This window comes from Canis lupus, chromosome 27 (assembly GCF_011100685.1).
Source record: "Canis lupus familiaris isolate Mischka breed German Shepherd chromosome 27, alternate assembly UU_Cfam_GSD_1.0, whole genome shotgun sequence".
In the NCBI taxonomy this organism is placed as follows: Eukaryota; Metazoa; Chordata; class Mammalia; order Carnivora; family Canidae; genus Canis; species Canis lupus.
In genome coordinates, this window is record NC_049248.1 from 41,900,083 (window position 1) to 41,916,112 (window position 16,030).

The window sequence follows — 16,030 nt, forward strand, 5'->3', positions numbered from 1 at the left end:
CCAGGGAACAAACACGGAAAACCAGGGGACGTCAGTCCTTATCTGGAGCTCATTAATGGGGAACATTAGTCAGCTGTGAAGGCCAAGATGGGGTGATAGGCATGCGGGTGGGCAGGGGTGGGGGGGGCAGGAGGCAGCCAGAGGAGAGACAAGGTAAGGGCCCAGACTCCACCTCCGCCTCACGTGTCCAAATCCAGATGGAAGCGCCCTATAAATGCCCGTAGCCCAGCCTCCCCAGAGACCCTGAGAGAGAGAGAGAGAGAGAGAGAGAGAGGGAGGGAGGGAGAGAGGGAGGGAGAGAGGGAAGAAGGGAGAGAGGGAAGAAGAGAGAGAGGGAGGGAGAGAGGGAGGGAGGGAGGGAGGGAGGGAGGGAGGGAGGGAGCACCCACGAGCTTCCATCGCCGGCCTGGGCCAGCCCACAGAGGGCCCCACAGCATGTGGGAACTGCGCTCCGTAGCCTTCTCCAGGGCGGTGTTCGCCGAGTTCCTGGCCACGCTGCTCTTCGTCTTCTTCGGCCTCGGCTCAGCCCTCAACTGGCCGCAGGCCCTGCCGTCCGTGCTGCAGATCGCCATGGCCTTCGGCCTGGGCATCGGCACCCTGGTGCAGGCCCTGGGCCACGTGAGCGGGGCCCACATCAACCCGGCCGTGACGGTGGCCTGCCTGGTGGGCTGCCACGTGTCCTTTCTCCGGGCTGCCTTCTACGTGGCCGCGCAGCTGCTGGGGGCCGTGGCAGGGGCTGCTCTGCTCCACGAGATCACGCCACCGCACGTTCGAGGGGACCTGGCTGTCAACGCAGTGAGTGTCCTTTGACCCTGGGAGGTCCCCTGTACAGGGGGAGACGGGAGGGACCAGATCTGGGAGGGGACGGAGAAAGATGGAGGGGTGGGGAGGAGGAGACGGCGGTGCTGGAGCCAGGAAGGCAGGAGCGGGAAGGAGTCGGGGTGGGAGCCGCAATAAGGTCAGAGCGGAGGCAGGAGGCAGGACACATGCGGGTCTGCTGGCACCTTCTGCCCTGAGCGTCGTGGAGGAAGAGCCCTCAAACCCAGGCTTGACTGCAAAACTCATGCTCTTTCCACCTGACCAATGTACCTTCCCTGAGCCGTCAACTAAGACTTGTTTAGCAAACAAGGAAACTGAGGCACAGAGAAGGGAAGGGATGGGCCTAAAGTCCTACAGTTTGTCAATACCAGAGAAAGCACCAGAACTCAAGGGAATCCTGAAGAGGCAAGGTCTCTCCAGACCCTGGAAAAGGTCCCCAGAGCCCGTGACCAACTGCTGATTATGGGAACGGTGCTAGTCAGACCCCTGAAGCAGTCTGGGAGCTGGAGGGGATGCCACGACCCCTTCCCTTCCACGCTCCTGCCTTCCTGGGTCTGCGCAGCACCCTGGCATCCCAGGCCATGGGTGGAGAGGCAGAGTCTGGGTCCCCTCAATCCACCTCTCGCTCCAACCCCCCATCCACATCAGGGTAGCAAATGCCCCATTCACACCTCAAACCCCTGCCTTTCCTGGCCTCCTCTACCCCTGGGCCACTGGATAAAAGGTCTGATGTCTCTGGAAAGTCCTACATGGTTTCTGTGGCCACCCCCTCCTGTGCACAGTTGGCCCTTCCTCACGCAAGGGGCAGAGGTGTTCCAAATGGGGAACTTTTTTCTTCTTCAGAATGGAAAATATGATGAGGCTGGCAGCTCAGGAATAAGAAAAGGCTAGAGTGGCCACTTCCAATGAGAATGAAATTAGTTCTGTTTCCAGCAAGGAAAGGCCCAGTCAACTGTCAACTAGCTCTCAGAAAGGAAGGGTCTGGGAAGGGTCCCCAAGTTCCTGCTCAGCATTTGCCACTTTGAAGAACTAAGGAGATCCCTGCCTGGCTGGAACGGAGCAGCAGTGGGGCTGAGTTGCCCTGAAGCTAGAAAGCTAGAAGACCCCCCCCCCCCAAGGCTCTTGTTCCAGGTGCCAGCTGAGGTCCCTGGAGAGGCCAGCCTAGCCACCAGGAAGTTACCATTGATGTGCACCTGCTCTTTGCCAGGCCAGATATCACCTACTTCTTGGTACAACCCTGTAAGATGAATTATGTGATCCCTCTACCCTGATTGGTAAATCAAGGCTCAGCACTCAACTGACTCAGATCACAGAGCCAGCTGGTGTCAGCACCTGGAAATGGACGCAGAGCTGTCTGACACCAAATCCATGTCCACACCTCTCCCTTGGTAAATGGAAAGCCATTTACCAGTGGGAATGGGGCTGGGGCTCTGCCCTTGTCATTTCCAGTCCTCACACAGTGCTCCGGAATCTGTTTTGTCATCCCCATTTTACAGAAAGACAAACTGAGGCTGAAGTAATAAATAAGTTACAGGCCTCCAAAGTACCTGCCTTCAAAGCTCTTTTCACTGCCCCCCACACACTAGATACTCTACCATTGGACAACAGGGGGCACTGAGCTTAGACCCAAGAGACCCAAGTGTGCCAGTCCAATGGCTAGGGCCCAAGAATGGGGGTTCATGGCCTAGAGAAGGAGCGTGGGAGCTGAGAGCTGTCACAGTGCCAACCGGTGCAGTGCCCAGCGCTTGAGGGCAGGGTGTAGAGCACAGGATGACAAAACGAGGGAGAAATCCAGTGCTGGGTGCGGCCTGGTTATGAAATCACCTCTTCTCTCGGCCCCAAGCTCTCATTACCCAAGGCAGGGTCTGCCGGGACCATGGGCAGCCCACCTGGTCACAGGCCCCCCCCACCACAGGACAGGGCACCAGCACCCCACCCCAACCTCCACAGGATGTGCAGGGCCAGGCTCAGGCCTGAAACACGGTGCAGAACAGGCAAGATTGGGGGAAGAGGCTCAGGTGAAAGGAAAGGGTTATACACTGGGCTCATGTACTAGGACCATCCCCAGACCCGAGTCCTAAGACCCTTTCCTGGGGGCCTTTTGTCCCCAGGAAGAATGACCACAGGCCTCTCATGATACCAGTAGTATCTTGTGGCCTAGAGAGCAAAGAAGGCCTTTCTGTTATACCTGCCCTAAGCCTCCTGCCGCAGTCAAGACCTCTCCCCTCTCGTTCAGGAGACAAAATCTGGACCTCAGCATCCTTTCCCTGTCACATTAGGCACACAATCACTGCCCCCGAATCTAATGGGCTATGGAGTCAGTCTTCCTACCTCTGGTCTAGGGACCACCAGGAGTCCTGGGGTCCTTCTCTGACCTTTGGGCCACAGCTCAGGAAAAGCCATCGTTCATTTGGGCTCAGGTGGCTGGTGAGCCCAGGTGTTCCAGTCCCAGCCGGGAAGCCTCTCTGGAGCCTTGACTGCGGATGGGCAGGGAGATGGAGCCACAGTGGGGAGCCTGCTCAGCGATCCCCCACCCACCCTGTCTCTTTCCCCAGCTCAGCAACAATACAACAGCTGGCCAGGCTGTCACCGTGGAGCTTTTCCTGACCCTGCAGTTGGTGCTCTGCATCTTCGCTTCCACGGATGAACGGCGTGGAGACAACCTGGGCACCCCTGCCCTCTCCATCGGTTTCTCTGTGGCCCTGGGCCACCTCCTTGGGGTAGGTCATGACCACTGTTTCCCGCCTCCGTGGAGGGACAGGGGACAGCCATACATACCTTCCCCCAAGAAGCAGACACACAGACCACTCTAGAAATAACACACAGGGATGCCCGAGTAGCTCAACGGTGAGCGTCTCCCTTCAGCTCAGGTCCCGGGATCGAGTCCCTCATCCAGCTCCCTGCATGGAGCCTGCTTCTCCCTCTGCCTGTGTCTCTGCTTCTCTCTCTCTCTCTCTCTCTGTCTCTCATGAATAAATAAAATCTTAGGAAAAAAAAAAGAAATAGACACACAGACCGCCCCCCCAGCAGTGATAGACACAGAGCCCCCCCCCGGGGGGGGCCAGATACACAGAACTCCCCAGAGGGACACCCCAGAAGGTGTGACTCCCAGATACCCCAAAGGAACAGATCGCACCCCAGCCTCAAGTGAATACAGAAGCCCGGGAATATAAGGACCCACCGCCCATCACAGGGATTCCCTGGAGGCTGAGGTCAGGGGCTAGAGAGGAGCTGGACAACTCCCTGCCCCGCCTCATCCTCTCCCTTCCCCTGCGACTCCCGCCTCTCACTCTAGATCCACTACACCGGCTGCTCCATGAATCCGGCCCGCTCCCTGGCTCCTGCTGTTGTCACCGGCAAGTTTGACGACCACTGGGTAATGGCCGAGACCTCCCCGCCTTCCCCTCGCCCCAAGCCCGTCTCAGCCAGGGCGGGAAGAGAGGGCCACAGAGCTGGGGGCTGCGGGCCTTGCCGTCCTGGGCGCCCGGTTGGGACACTTGGCCTGCGCCCCCGCAGCGAGGATAGTAGCACTTGTGGCCTCACTGGCTTTGGGAGGGTTGCGGGATGCTCCTCAAGTGAGATGGGAAGCTGCACGCCCAGGGCGCTGGGACCCCGCCGATGGCGATGTTTAAACTTGTTAACACACACATTTCCATTAGTTAGCACTTACCCAGCCTTAGTATGGGCCAGGCCAGCCTAAGTGCCTTGCAAATGTGTGTGTGTGTGTGTGTGTGTGTGTGTGTGTGTGTGCTTTGCAAATACTAAAGTGGTTTTCACGACCCGCCTGGGAGGTGGGCATCGTTACAGTGGAAGGAAGGGGAAGCCCAGACAGCCTGGGCAGGTCGCCCCTAAGCACCCCCCCCCCACGTCGGGGCCGCGCACCCTTAACCCCCCAACAGCTGCTGCTGTCCTCCCCCAGCTCCGCCAATCTGCCCGCTTTACCGTTAATCGCGGGGCACACCCGGGCACACCCCCTCCCTCTCAGCACCAAGTAGGGGCGGGGAGCGCGGGCCGAGGCCCAGGGGTGCGGGGAGTCGGGGCCGGCGCCCCCTGCCCCGCGATGCCCGCCCGACCGCGCTCTCCGCCGCCCCCAGGTCTTCTGGATCGGACCCCTGGTGGGCGCCATCCTGGGCTCCCTCCTCTACAACTACGTGCTGTTCCCGCCCGCCAAGAGCCTGGCCGAGCGCCTGGCGGTGCTCAAGGGGCTGGAGCCCGACGCCGACTGGGAGGAGCGCGAGGTGCGCCGGCGACAGTCAGTGGAGCTGCACTCGCCGCAGAGCCTGCCCCGGGGCAGCAAGGCCTGAGCCGCCCCCACCCCCAGCCCCGGCCCCGGCCCCGGGGGGCTCCAGCGACCGGGCCCGCCGCCCACCTCGCCCCCCTCCCCGGCCCCAGCGCCCCAGGAGCCGCTGCCAGGGCGGCGGGTGGCTCTGTCCGCGGTCCCACCCTCTGGCGCCCGCGGGGAGCTGGACCCTTGGGGAGCGAGGCCAGCAGGCAGAGGACCTGGGAACCCGCGGCGGGATTTTGCGAGCGTGCCCGCGTGTGTGCAGAAGTGTGTTCCTCCCCAGTGCCTCTGTGTCCCCAGGTGCGCGGTTGTGCATACTCCTGGGGGCCAGTAGCTGTGCCTGTGGCGGTGCGAGTGCGCCCCCCAACCTCCCACTCCCCTCTCCACCAGATCCTCCCCAGCGCAATAAATCTGCTTCCTCTGCAGTCACATCCTCCCCAGGAGCTCTGAGAGAGTGCTCCCGGCGACAAGGGAAGGGGAGGGCCTGGAGGCCGCTTGGAGAGCCCCATTGCCACCCCCTACCCTGCCTCTGCTGGAAAATTCCCCCAAGCCGCAGCCCTAAGGTTTGCCAGCATCCACTGCTAGAGACAGAAAATATCAACCGGAGAATGGCTTCTCCAGAAGTGGCCTCCGGAAAAAGGGAGGGTTGGGTGGCCCAGGACCTCCTTTCTGCCCGGAGGGAAGACCTCTTCAAAAAAGGAAGCCCGCATATGTGTGTGTGTGCCTGTATGTGTGTGTATATGTCCCACACGTGTGCACAAGACCCCCCCCCCCCATCTCCAGGGGGCTCCGGACCCAGAGATTAGCCTGTGGCAGAGCAAACAAAGCCCTCTATGGGCCCCACGGCCTTTGTCTTGGGAGAGGGCGAGATTTGCAACTGGACACTTGGTGAAAGGAGACACTCCGTTTCGCAAGTGAGGCCTCCCTCCCGGCTGTACCCATGGTCGGCTGGTCGAGGCGGTCAGGCACGCAACCGCAGGCCTCACTCTCTCTTCCTCTCCCTCCCTTCAGGTTTCCTTCCACCGCACTCCAGTTACTGGGGTGGGGGAGAGCAGCCTAGCGCACTCTCAGGACCACAGAAGGGAAATGACTTGTCCAGGCAGTTGCAGGTCTGTGTCTAGAGCCTGGGCTTCTAAATTTCCAGGCCAGTGGAATGGTTCTCAAATGAGATTAAGTGGGATTAAGTGAGATGATGCATGTAAAGATGCTGCGTGAACTGTAATTCCTCATACCATTAGCACGCGTTATTGGGATTATTTCATTATTTCCGCTTCCTGTTGGTAGAACACCGAAGGGTCCTGACCCTCAGCCTCTTTTACCTTTAGTTGGTGGCCAGTGCAAAGGACAGCCCTGGGAGCCCAGGCAGAAGGGGATGGGTTTGGGGCTGACCCCATCCTGGTCGAGCCTCTTAACCTCTCTTGGCCCTGAGCGCACCCTTGCTGTTCCCCCACTTTCTTCCTCCCATCACCCAGACCACGCGTCCTCTCCCTCCCCCTCCAGTCTGCTTCATAGCTAACCTGAGAATCACAACTTGAGTCCCCTTCTCCATGCACTGCTGCCTCCGTGCTTTCCAGGCTTTTAACCATGTCTGTCTCACACTACACCAGGCACCCTCTGTGTACCCGAGTCTCCAGCCCCTTCCCGCCCTCCAGCCCTTCAGAGATGGACCATGTATGAGGAACATCCCTGTGATTGTGCCCACCTCCTCATCTATGGGTTTTTTTTTTCTGTCTTCCTTGACCAACGCTCCCTCTGGAGTCAGAAAAAGGCTGCCTCGGTCCACAGGTGCTATGGAGATGGTGGTCCCAAACCCCCGACAGCTGGTGACAGCCACCTGGCCTCACTCCCAGAGGAGGGGTTGTATCAGAGACCAAAGTGACCCCTGGGGCGGTACTTTGAACTGCTCTGGCAGTTCAAAGGCAGCAAGGCATTGAGCTGTGAACCAAGCCTGGATGTGTCTCAGGCACTTCATCCCCACCCCACCAAGAATTTCTCTTTATGTCTTCCTGGACTCCACTTCCTGGATTGTTCCTCACCTAAAACTTAATGTGACATCACCATGACTTCTTGCCCTGATTGCCCAGATTGGGGTCACTAAGGTCAGAGGTCAAGGCAAGATTCAGAACGATAAGGAGGGAGAGGACCTGACACCTCCAGAGCATCTGTGTCCCAGACTCTGGGTTAAAACTTCAGGTGGGTTAGGGAAGGACAACAGTTTCCAGCTATGCAGGGTTTTAACCTTTCCGATGCATCCCCTATTATTGCCCCCGATTATCTCCCGACCCTGTGACAACAGGCAGAGCAAATATTGTTCTTCCTATTTTATAGATCAAGCCTCTGCATTTCAGAGACTGGTCTAAAGTCACACAGCTGTATGTAGTGGAGTCAAGACTTGAATTCAGGCCTTCTTAGTCAAAAATCCCATGATCTGTCCATTCAGAGCTCAGAGGACCCTCTGGGGCAAGTCCTAGTTGCCCCTTGGGAGCCCCTGGCAAACACCAGAGTACACCACTGAGCCTGTCCAGCCCAGCCCTCTGCCTGGAGGTGGACACAGACCCTTGGGGACGGCTGCAGCAGGGTAGAGAGAAAAGGACAAAGGACACCAGGCTGGTTTCTGGCCTTGAAAAGCTCCCAGTGTGCAGGAGAACGGAGGTCAGACACACCCAAAACCAGACAGCAGCAAGGTAGCATGGAGGCAGGTGGACTGGCTTCCAGGTCCTCAAGCTGGGAAACAGACAAGGCTTTGAACTGAAGGGAAAAGGTGGCTGAGCACTGGGTCCCAGCAGCATCCCTTCCCAGATCCCCACTTTGTGCCGGATGACTTTGTGCCTGCGAATGTTGCTTTCCTGGTGTTTTGTATCTTTAAGCTGTGATCCTGTATACGTGCAGTGCCTCCCAGGCAAGACCGTAAGCCCTTTGGGGGCAGGGCTCCCTCCAGCTCTTGGATGGCCTTCTCCTATCTATTCGCCTTCATCTGTCTTGGCTAGCTCAGTGCACTGCATATAATAAGCACTCAATAAATGCTCATTTGCCAATAAGTGCTATTTCTTCCACAACTTAGAAATGGTCAATATCGTCAAAGGGCCAGGAGACACATCAGGGTCTCTGATGTCTTGAGGCCCCCAGACCTGCTGTTGGGTATGGTGCAGAAGGAATTTCAATGCAAAATAAGCAGGTCAGCTAAGGTAGCCTGTGATGGCAACTCTCACAGCCAACCTGGCCAAAATGGGCGTCCCAGGCTTTGCAACGCAGGTGGCACGGGGAGGGCACCAAGACACGGGCAGGGTGTGTGGCCTCCAGAGCAAGTAAAGAATGGCCCCTTTCGGTCTCCTCATGCTGGCCTTAGCACCGTGCTGCAAAGTCAGGACAGGGAACTCCACAGTCTGGGACAACACCTATTCCTCAACACTTCCAAAACTGACTGATCCTCCCACCATCCCCTCCCCCATCTCAAAGGATCCAACTTCAGTCTTCTGGATGCACAGGCCAAAAGGCTCCAGCCCCCTTGACTCCTCGTCCTCACACACCACCAGTGCTCCATCCGGCAGTCCCGGCGAATGCTCCCTTCACGAGGGATCCAGAATCTGATCCCTCTCACCTTCAGCACCCCCACCGAGGCCCAGGCCACCATCACCTCTCCCTGGCTAAGCACCTACCCGTCTCCCTGCTTTCTGGTCTCCTGCCGACACAGCAGCAGAGGGGTCGTGTCAGAAACCTTGTCAGACTGTGCCAGTCCTTGGTTCAGCGACTTCTTCATCCTGGCCGAGAAGCCTGTGGGCCTTTTGGTGGTGTATCCTCTGCCCTCCTCTCCTGATGCTCATCCTTGTTCCCTCTGTTCCAGCAACACTGGCTGCTCTCTCTACCTGGAATGTTCTTCCCTCAGATATAGGCATGGATCTCTCCTCTTTTTTCTTTTTTCTTTTTTTTAAAGATTTTATTCATTTATTTGACAGAAAGAGAGCAAGAGAGCACAAGCAGGGAAAGTGACAGAGGGAGAGGGAGAAGCAGGCTCCTGGGTGAGCAGCGAGCCCAATGGGGGAGGGGTGCTCCATGAGGGACTCCATCCCAGAATCCCAGAATCATGACCTGAGCTGGAGGCATATGCTTAACTGACCTGTGCCACTCGGTACCTTCTCCCTCTCCTCTTTCAAGTCTTTGCTCAGATGTCACCTTCTCAATAAGACCTCCACTGAAATCCCATTAAAATTTCGAAGAACCTCCATTCCCACCCCAGCATGCCCAGCCCCCCTTAGCATATTCCATTTTTCCATAGCACTTACCAGATTCTATCATACTGCATAATTTACAATACCCATTGTTTATTGTCTGGCTCCTTCCCCCAGAATATTAGCTCCTCGAGGCAGAGAAGGGGTTTGCTAGCTCACGGCTACTTCTCCAGTGCTTAGAACAGTGCCTGCCACAGAGTAACTGCTCCATAAGTCTTTGTGGAAGGAAGGAATTACTCTTCCCCAACACTGGGGAATGCGTGGAGCCTCAGGGGAATATTCTGCTGCCAATTACCCTACCATTTCGCCTGCAGCCCTCAACTGTTCCCAGGGAATACAGGGGGTCCCCCGTATCAGGAGAGGAGGGAGGGAGCTCTCCCTGAGAGGTTCTAACTCTCCCTGCCACAGATGGGGAGATCTATCGCCCAGCCCAGAGAGATCCCAGGGAAGCATCCTTCTGGGGCTGGCAGGGCCCAAGTGCTCAGGGCAAAGACAATTCCAGCCGCAGTAGTTTCTTGGGACAACACTGGAACAGAGTAACCCTGATAGTTGGAGAGAGATGGAAGGACCTCAAGCAGAGGCCTAGCAAACATAACCAGCTGGTTCCTCTGAGTCTGTGGGGTCATCTGGGTCATCATTCCAGTAAGGGACAGGCCGGCGCCGAGCCCTGAGCCCCAAGCCCAGATGAAAATCCAGTACACACTTGCCCTGCTCCTCCAGGAGTAGGGCTCCAGGACCCATGGCAGAAAGACAAACAGACCTCCTGCCTTAAGAGGACAGAAGTGGGTGTGGCTCAGTCCGTTAAGCCTTTGGCTCTGGTCATAATCCCAGGGTCCTGGGATGGAGCCCCACATTCGCATCCAGCTCCCTGCTCAGCAAGGAGTCTGCTTCTCTACCCTCCCCCTCCCTATTTGTGGGCTTTCTCTCTCTCTCTCCCTCCCTCTCTCTCTCTCAAAATCTTAAAAAAAAAAAGATGAGAGAAGTGGGAAAGGAGCTGTTCCAGCAGGAAACACGGAACTGAGGAGGAACAATAGTGGGGTTTCTTTGGTCCCTGTTTTCTTTGGCCTCTTAGCTGCCACAGGGCCCAGAACCCGCTCCTCCAGGTCCTTGGCTTTCCTCTGGGCCCAACCCTCTTAGCCCCTGCTGGAGAGACCAGAGGAGCACCTGTTCCCTCCTTCTGCTGCACCCTCAGGGGGCCTGTAAAATTATAGTCACACACACAACATGAGGAAACTTTACTGAGCCTTATTCTGTACCAGGCACCGTGCAGAGTGCTTCCCAAGGACATGTGGCAGTAGCAGGTGGTACAGTCTTTTGTGGAACTCCTCTTGTGGGATCCTGCGGTGGGTCCCTGCCCCTCTTCCAAGCTCTGCAGGGATCTCCAGCCTCATTCCCTGCATGCGGAACCTGGCGCCAGAAGAGGGAAGGGTGGGAGAGCCAGAGGAGAGCAGCCTGGAGTTCAGAGGGAAGGGATGGGAACAGGAGGAGGAGGATGGGAGCGGGAAGAGAGCATCACCCAGTCCAGGGCTGGAAGGACTAGAAAAGACTACACGTAAGAGAGATGGGCCATGGAAGCCGAGGTAGAGGGCACCTGGGGGGCTCAGTTGTTGAGCATCTGCCTTTGGCTCAGGTCATGATCCCGGGGTCCCGGGGGGGACCCACGTGTGGGGGACCCACGCTCAGCCAGGGGTCTGCTTCCAGGAGTCTTCCAGGCCTGGGGTGCCTGGGTGCCTCAGGAGGTAGAGCATGCGACTTTGCTTTTCCCCAAGATTTTTTATTTATTTGAGGGAGAGAGAGAGAGAACGAGCAAAAGCACACAAGCAGGCAGAGGGGCGGACGGAGAGGGAGAAGCAGAATCGCTCCTGAGCAGAGCGGGACGCGGGCCTGGGTCCCAAGGGCCCTGGGATCATGACCTGAGAGGAGGGCAGACACTCGCGGGACTGAGTCACCCAGGCGCCCCCGCATGCGGCGCTTCATCTCGGGGCTGTGGGCTGGAGCCCCACACTGAGTGTAGAGATGACTTAAAAATAAAATCTTAAAAAAAAAAAAAAAAAAAGACTGAGAGTTTGAGGGAAGGGAAGACGAAGGAGAGTGGAGGAGGTGAGCTGCGGGAGTTAAAGGAGGGGGGGGGGGACCAGAGTAGGGGGCCTCGGAGGCCGGGAGGTCAGCGGGGCGCCCGCGCCGTCCCGTCCCCGCAGCGCACCGCCACCCCGACTCCCGGGGCTCCCCCGACCCAAACCAAAAGTGAAGTCGGTCGCGCCCCCTCGCGTCCCGCCCCGCACCCCGTCGGGGGCTCGCTGGGAGGCCGCGGGGCTCGGGCGCCGGGAGAGGGCGCCTCGGGGCTGCGGGCTCCGCCGGCCGCTCGCCCGGGACGCCCCCGCCCCGCCCCCGCCCCCGCCGGGCAGGGAGCGGAGCGGCGCGGGCCTCGGAGAGTCGCACGGCTCCAGCCCCGCGGGCGGTGAGGCCGGGTCGGGATGCCCGGGCCGCGGGAGGGAAGGGAGGAGCCGGCCCCAGAGCCCGGCGAGGCCGGGGGAAGGGCGGGGACGCAGGCACTGGGCCCGCGGAGGTAGGCGCCGGAGCCGCAGCACGCTCGAGGCCGCGGCCGCGGAGTCGTCCAGGGACGCGGCCCGGAGCGCGGGAGCCGAGCGGCGCGCACCATGCGCGGGTCCGCGGGCGCCCGGCCCGTCTACACCGCCGCCGCCTGGGTCACGTGGCCCGGGCGCGTCCGCGGCGGCCCCGGCGGGGGGGCGGGCGCGGGGGGGCCGGGGGCGCGCGGGGCCCCGGGCCGCGGCGAGAGGCTGCCGGCCGCCGGGGCCGCCCCCTGCCCCCCCGCGCTCGCCCCCCCGCGGGGCGCCCGGCCTCTATATAGCGCGCCCCCGCCCGGCCCGCGCCAGGCCGCCCGCCAGCACGCCCCGGGCCCCGCGCCCCGCAGCCAGCCCCCCGCGCCCCCCGCGCCCCCCGCGCCCCGCGCGCCCCGCGCCCCCGCGCCCCCCGCGCCCCGCCGCCGCGCCCTCGCGGCCACCATGAAGAAGGAGGTGTGCTCCGTGGCCTTCCTCAAGGCCGTGTTCGCCGAGTTCCTGGCCACCCTCATCTTCGTCTTCTTCGGCCTCGGCTCGGCCCTCAAGTGGCCGTCGGCGCTGCCCAGCATCCTGCAGATCTCGCTGGCCTTCGGGCTGGCCATCGGCACCCTGGCGCAGGCCCTGGGGCCCGTGAGCGGCGGCCACATCAACCCGGCCATCACGCTGGCCCTGCTGGTGGGCAACCAGATCTCGCTGCTGCGGGCCGCCTTCTACGTGGCGGCGCAGCTGGCGGGGGCCATCGCCGGGGCGGGCATCCTCTACGGGCTGGCGCCGCTCAACGCCCGCGGCAACCTGGCCGTCAACTCGGTGAGTGCCCCCGGGCCGGCTGGGCGGGGGCGCCCTGGGGTGGGCTCCCGGCCGGCCCCAGACAACATCTGGGGCGTGGGAGCAGGCCCGCCTGGCAGGTGGCGGGGCCGAGCTCCGGGCTGGACGGTGCCCGGGGTGCCCGGGGTGCCCGGGCTCGGCCTCCCTGGTTCGGACCCACGTCCTCCCCTGCCGCCCTCCTGCTGCTCCTCTGGCCTCCCTCCTGGAGCCGGCTGCCTCTCCTCTCTCTGCCCGAGACTTCTGGCTTTCTGCTGTCTGGCTTCTGCCCTGCGCTTGGGACCCTCGCTGCTGCTGTCTGCGCCGCACTGGAGTGGTTTCGCGGAGCCGTCAGGGGTGGGTTGTAATCCCGGCTTTGGGCCCCCCTCGCCCCTCTGGGCCCCACCGTTCTCAGCTGCTACACCGCGGTGGTCATCACCTACCGCAACAGGTGTCAAGGGGGTTACATCTAGAAACCGTGTGTGCGGTGCCAGTGTGTAGGGTCTGTTGAATACGCGTTCCCACTCCTGGTCCCCTGCTCTCACCCCCTTTCACGGTCCCATATTCAGTCCCCATGTCCCATGTAAACTGGGTTCATTAATCAAACACAGAGGAGGATTTTCTCGGCCATTGTCAAGCCGTGAGTCAGCCCCACCGGAGAGACGGGTTTGAGGTTGGCACTGGCAGCGGGTCAGACACGGGCGGGAGGCAGGCTGGGGGTGCAGTAGGCAAACTGGGCAGCTGCCCACAGGAGGGAGGGTAAATGCCAGCTTGTGGGGGTTGGAACTGGGCAGAACCGTTGACAGGACCTTGTCCAGGAAAAGCTCCCCTCACACTCAGCTCCTTGGCCACCGACCGGCCTGGGCTCCAAGCTTTGTGCACAGGGTCAGGTAGGTAGTCTTTTCAGCAAATGACCTCTCTGACGTGCGCAAGGCTTGGCTTCCAGGGACAGTGGCTCTAGGTGTCCCTGGAGGCCAAAAGCCTCATCCCCCGAGCCCCTGGCCATAGAGCCAGAAGGCAGGGGTCCTAACCCACCCTCCCCTTGCAGCTCAACAACAACACAACCCAGGGCCAGGCTATGGTAGTAGAGCTGATTCTGACCTTCCAGCTGGCACTCTGCATCTTCTCTTCCACCGACTCCCGCCGCACCAGTCCTGTGGGCTCTCCGGCCCTGTCCATCGGCCTTTCCGTCACACTGGGCCACCTCGTGGGGGTGAGCAATGCTGCCACTTGGTTGCAGCTGTGGGGAGCCCCCCAGGGCAAGTAATGGGGCTCTAGAGCAGCACCCCTCTGAACCAGGGAACCTAGCAGTTAAGGCCTGGAGCGGGGTTGCTATACTCTGTCCCAGGCTGGATCCCCCCAAATCTTCTCTAGTCTGAGGAAATATGGCAGGAAGTGTGAGTTGGGGGAGGTGGGGAGGCAGGAAATCCAGCCCGAGCACAGGACTGGAGAAGAAAGAGGGGTCCATGGGGACCAGTAGAGGGAGAGCTCACCAGCCTAGCAATTGGGAGACTAGATTCAGAGACCTGGCTGAGCCACTGAACTTCTGGGTGGCTCTGGGAAAGACCAGGCCTTTAGGAGCCGACAGGCATGTTGCCCTCCTCACTGCCGCCTCCCTCTCTCTGCCCAGATCTACTTCACCGGCTGCTCCATGAACCCGGCCCGCTCTTTCGGCCCCGCAGTGGTCATGAAGCGCTTCAGCTCTGCTCACTGGGTGAGTCTGGGCCCCCCCTGGCTCCCTGGCAATGAGGGCCTGGAAACCTGGCCAAGAGCTCCCTGGATCTTCTGGATGCTGTGGGCCCGGAGCTCGGGGTGGCCTTGAGAGGCGTGGCTGGAGAGAGATCGAGATACAGACAGGGATGGGACGCAGCCAGAACAAGGACAGGGGGAGTTAAATGGCAGAGGACCCTGGTTTAGGGCTGGGGTGGGGCGGGGCAACCCTGGGTAGCTGTACCTCTAAGGAAGGGAAGGAGATCGGTTCCTCTGTGTAGATGTCTGAGGATTTTGCGTCTGTCCTTCTGGGGTGGGGCGACCGGGGGCAGTGTGTCTGAGTGTCTGTCCTCTCTGATGTTTTATATATCTGTTCCTGCCCAGGGGGTTCAGGGAGTCTTCCTTCTTGTGGGCCTGTCCCTCTGCACAGTCTATCTGTCACCTCTGCTGAGAGCTCATGTTCCCTCTCCAGGGTCTGTTTCGTTCCCTGTGTGGGAGGGAGAGGAGTTCTGTGGTCTCCCCGGGAATCTACATGTCTCCTTCAAAGGGTCACTTGTCTCTCTTTAGAGTGAGGTTGGGGGGCCCCGTCCTCCTGGGGATCTGTCTCCTTTGAAGATTGGAGCGTCTGTGGTCCAGGTCCCTGTCATTGAGGAACAGTGTATCTGTTCCTGAGACAGGAGGAAATCTCTCCCTCTGGAGGTCTGGAAGTCCGTATGTCCACCTGCTTTGATGGTCCAGGGGTCTGTCCTCTGGAGGGGAAGCTGTTGGTCTCTGAGGCCTGAGACTCAGCCCCCTGACACCGCCATGTCCCCGCCAGGTGTTCTGGGTGGGGCCCATCGTGGGGGCCATCCTAGCTGCCATCCTCTACTTCTACCTGCTATTCCCCAACTCCCTGAGCCTGAGCGAGCGCATGGCCGTCATCAAGGGCACGTATGAACCTGAGGAGGACTGGGAGGAGCAACGAGAGGAGCGAAAGAAGACCATGGAGCTGACCGCCCGCTGACCAGTGTCAGGCAGGGGCCAGCCCCCCTCCTCCTAGTCCCTGAACCACAGGAGGAAAAAAATGTATACATATATATAAACGACAGCAAGGCTTCCTTCCCCTACAGCTGGGTCCTCGGGGCTCAGGAGGAGGTGCTGGCTCCTTCGGCTTCACAGTTAGGGATGGGAGCAGGAACCCATGAGGGGACGCTTAGGTGGGGGCCCAGGCTGGTGTCTGATGGGGGAAGGGTCTCTCTGGGACAGGGCAGACTGCTGCCATGAGGTCAGATCTCAGACACCGTGAAAGGAGCACCAAGCTTACAGGCTTCCCTGGGGCCAAGCCAGGAAGGGGTGGCCGTGGCTGGACGCCCCTATCTTCCCTGACCCGCCCCCTTAAGAGCCGGCGGGGTCCTAGTCCCTAGGACAGCAGAGGCTGCCCCTCCCCACATCGCCCTAGAGGGAGACAGACTGGTTCATTAAATGCTGCCTTATTTATTTCTGCTCAAGGATGCACGGGGTTGGGCTGCTGGTGTTTGGGGCAGGGGCTTACCAATAAACCACTGACACTCAGGTTTCGCCTCGTCTCTCCCCAGAGTCTCTTTTTGGGACTCTCTGGCTGTTCACCTCGGTCC

General features: G+C 60.2%; 2 protein-coding genes across 2 annotated transcripts; both read left to right on the forward strand.

Moving 5' to 3' along the window:
• Positions 1 to 361: 361 nt before the first annotated feature.
• AQP2 (aquaporin 2) lies at positions 362 to 8,145 on the forward strand. Its single transcript, NM_001313833.1, is given in 4 exon segments — positions 362 to 795; positions 3,375 to 3,539; positions 4,115 to 4,195; positions 4,914 to 8,145. Coding segments are annotated over 4 exon segments (816 nt in total). The 5' UTR covers positions 362 to 435; the 3' UTR covers positions 5,124 to 8,145.
• Positions 8,146 to 12,225: 4,080 nt separating this feature from the next.
• Positions 12,226 to 15,968, forward strand: AQP5 (aquaporin 5). Its single transcript, XM_038576165.1, has 4 exons — positions 12,226 to 12,713; positions 13,756 to 13,920; positions 14,338 to 14,421; positions 15,235 to 15,968. Exons 1-4 carry the CDS (start codon positions 12,351 to 12,353, stop codon positions 15,418 to 15,420), a joined length of 798 nt encoding a protein of 265 aa, XP_038432093.1. The 5' UTR covers positions 12,226 to 12,350; the 3' UTR covers positions 15,421 to 15,968.
• The last annotated feature ends 62 nt before the right edge of the window (positions 15,969 to 16,030 follow it).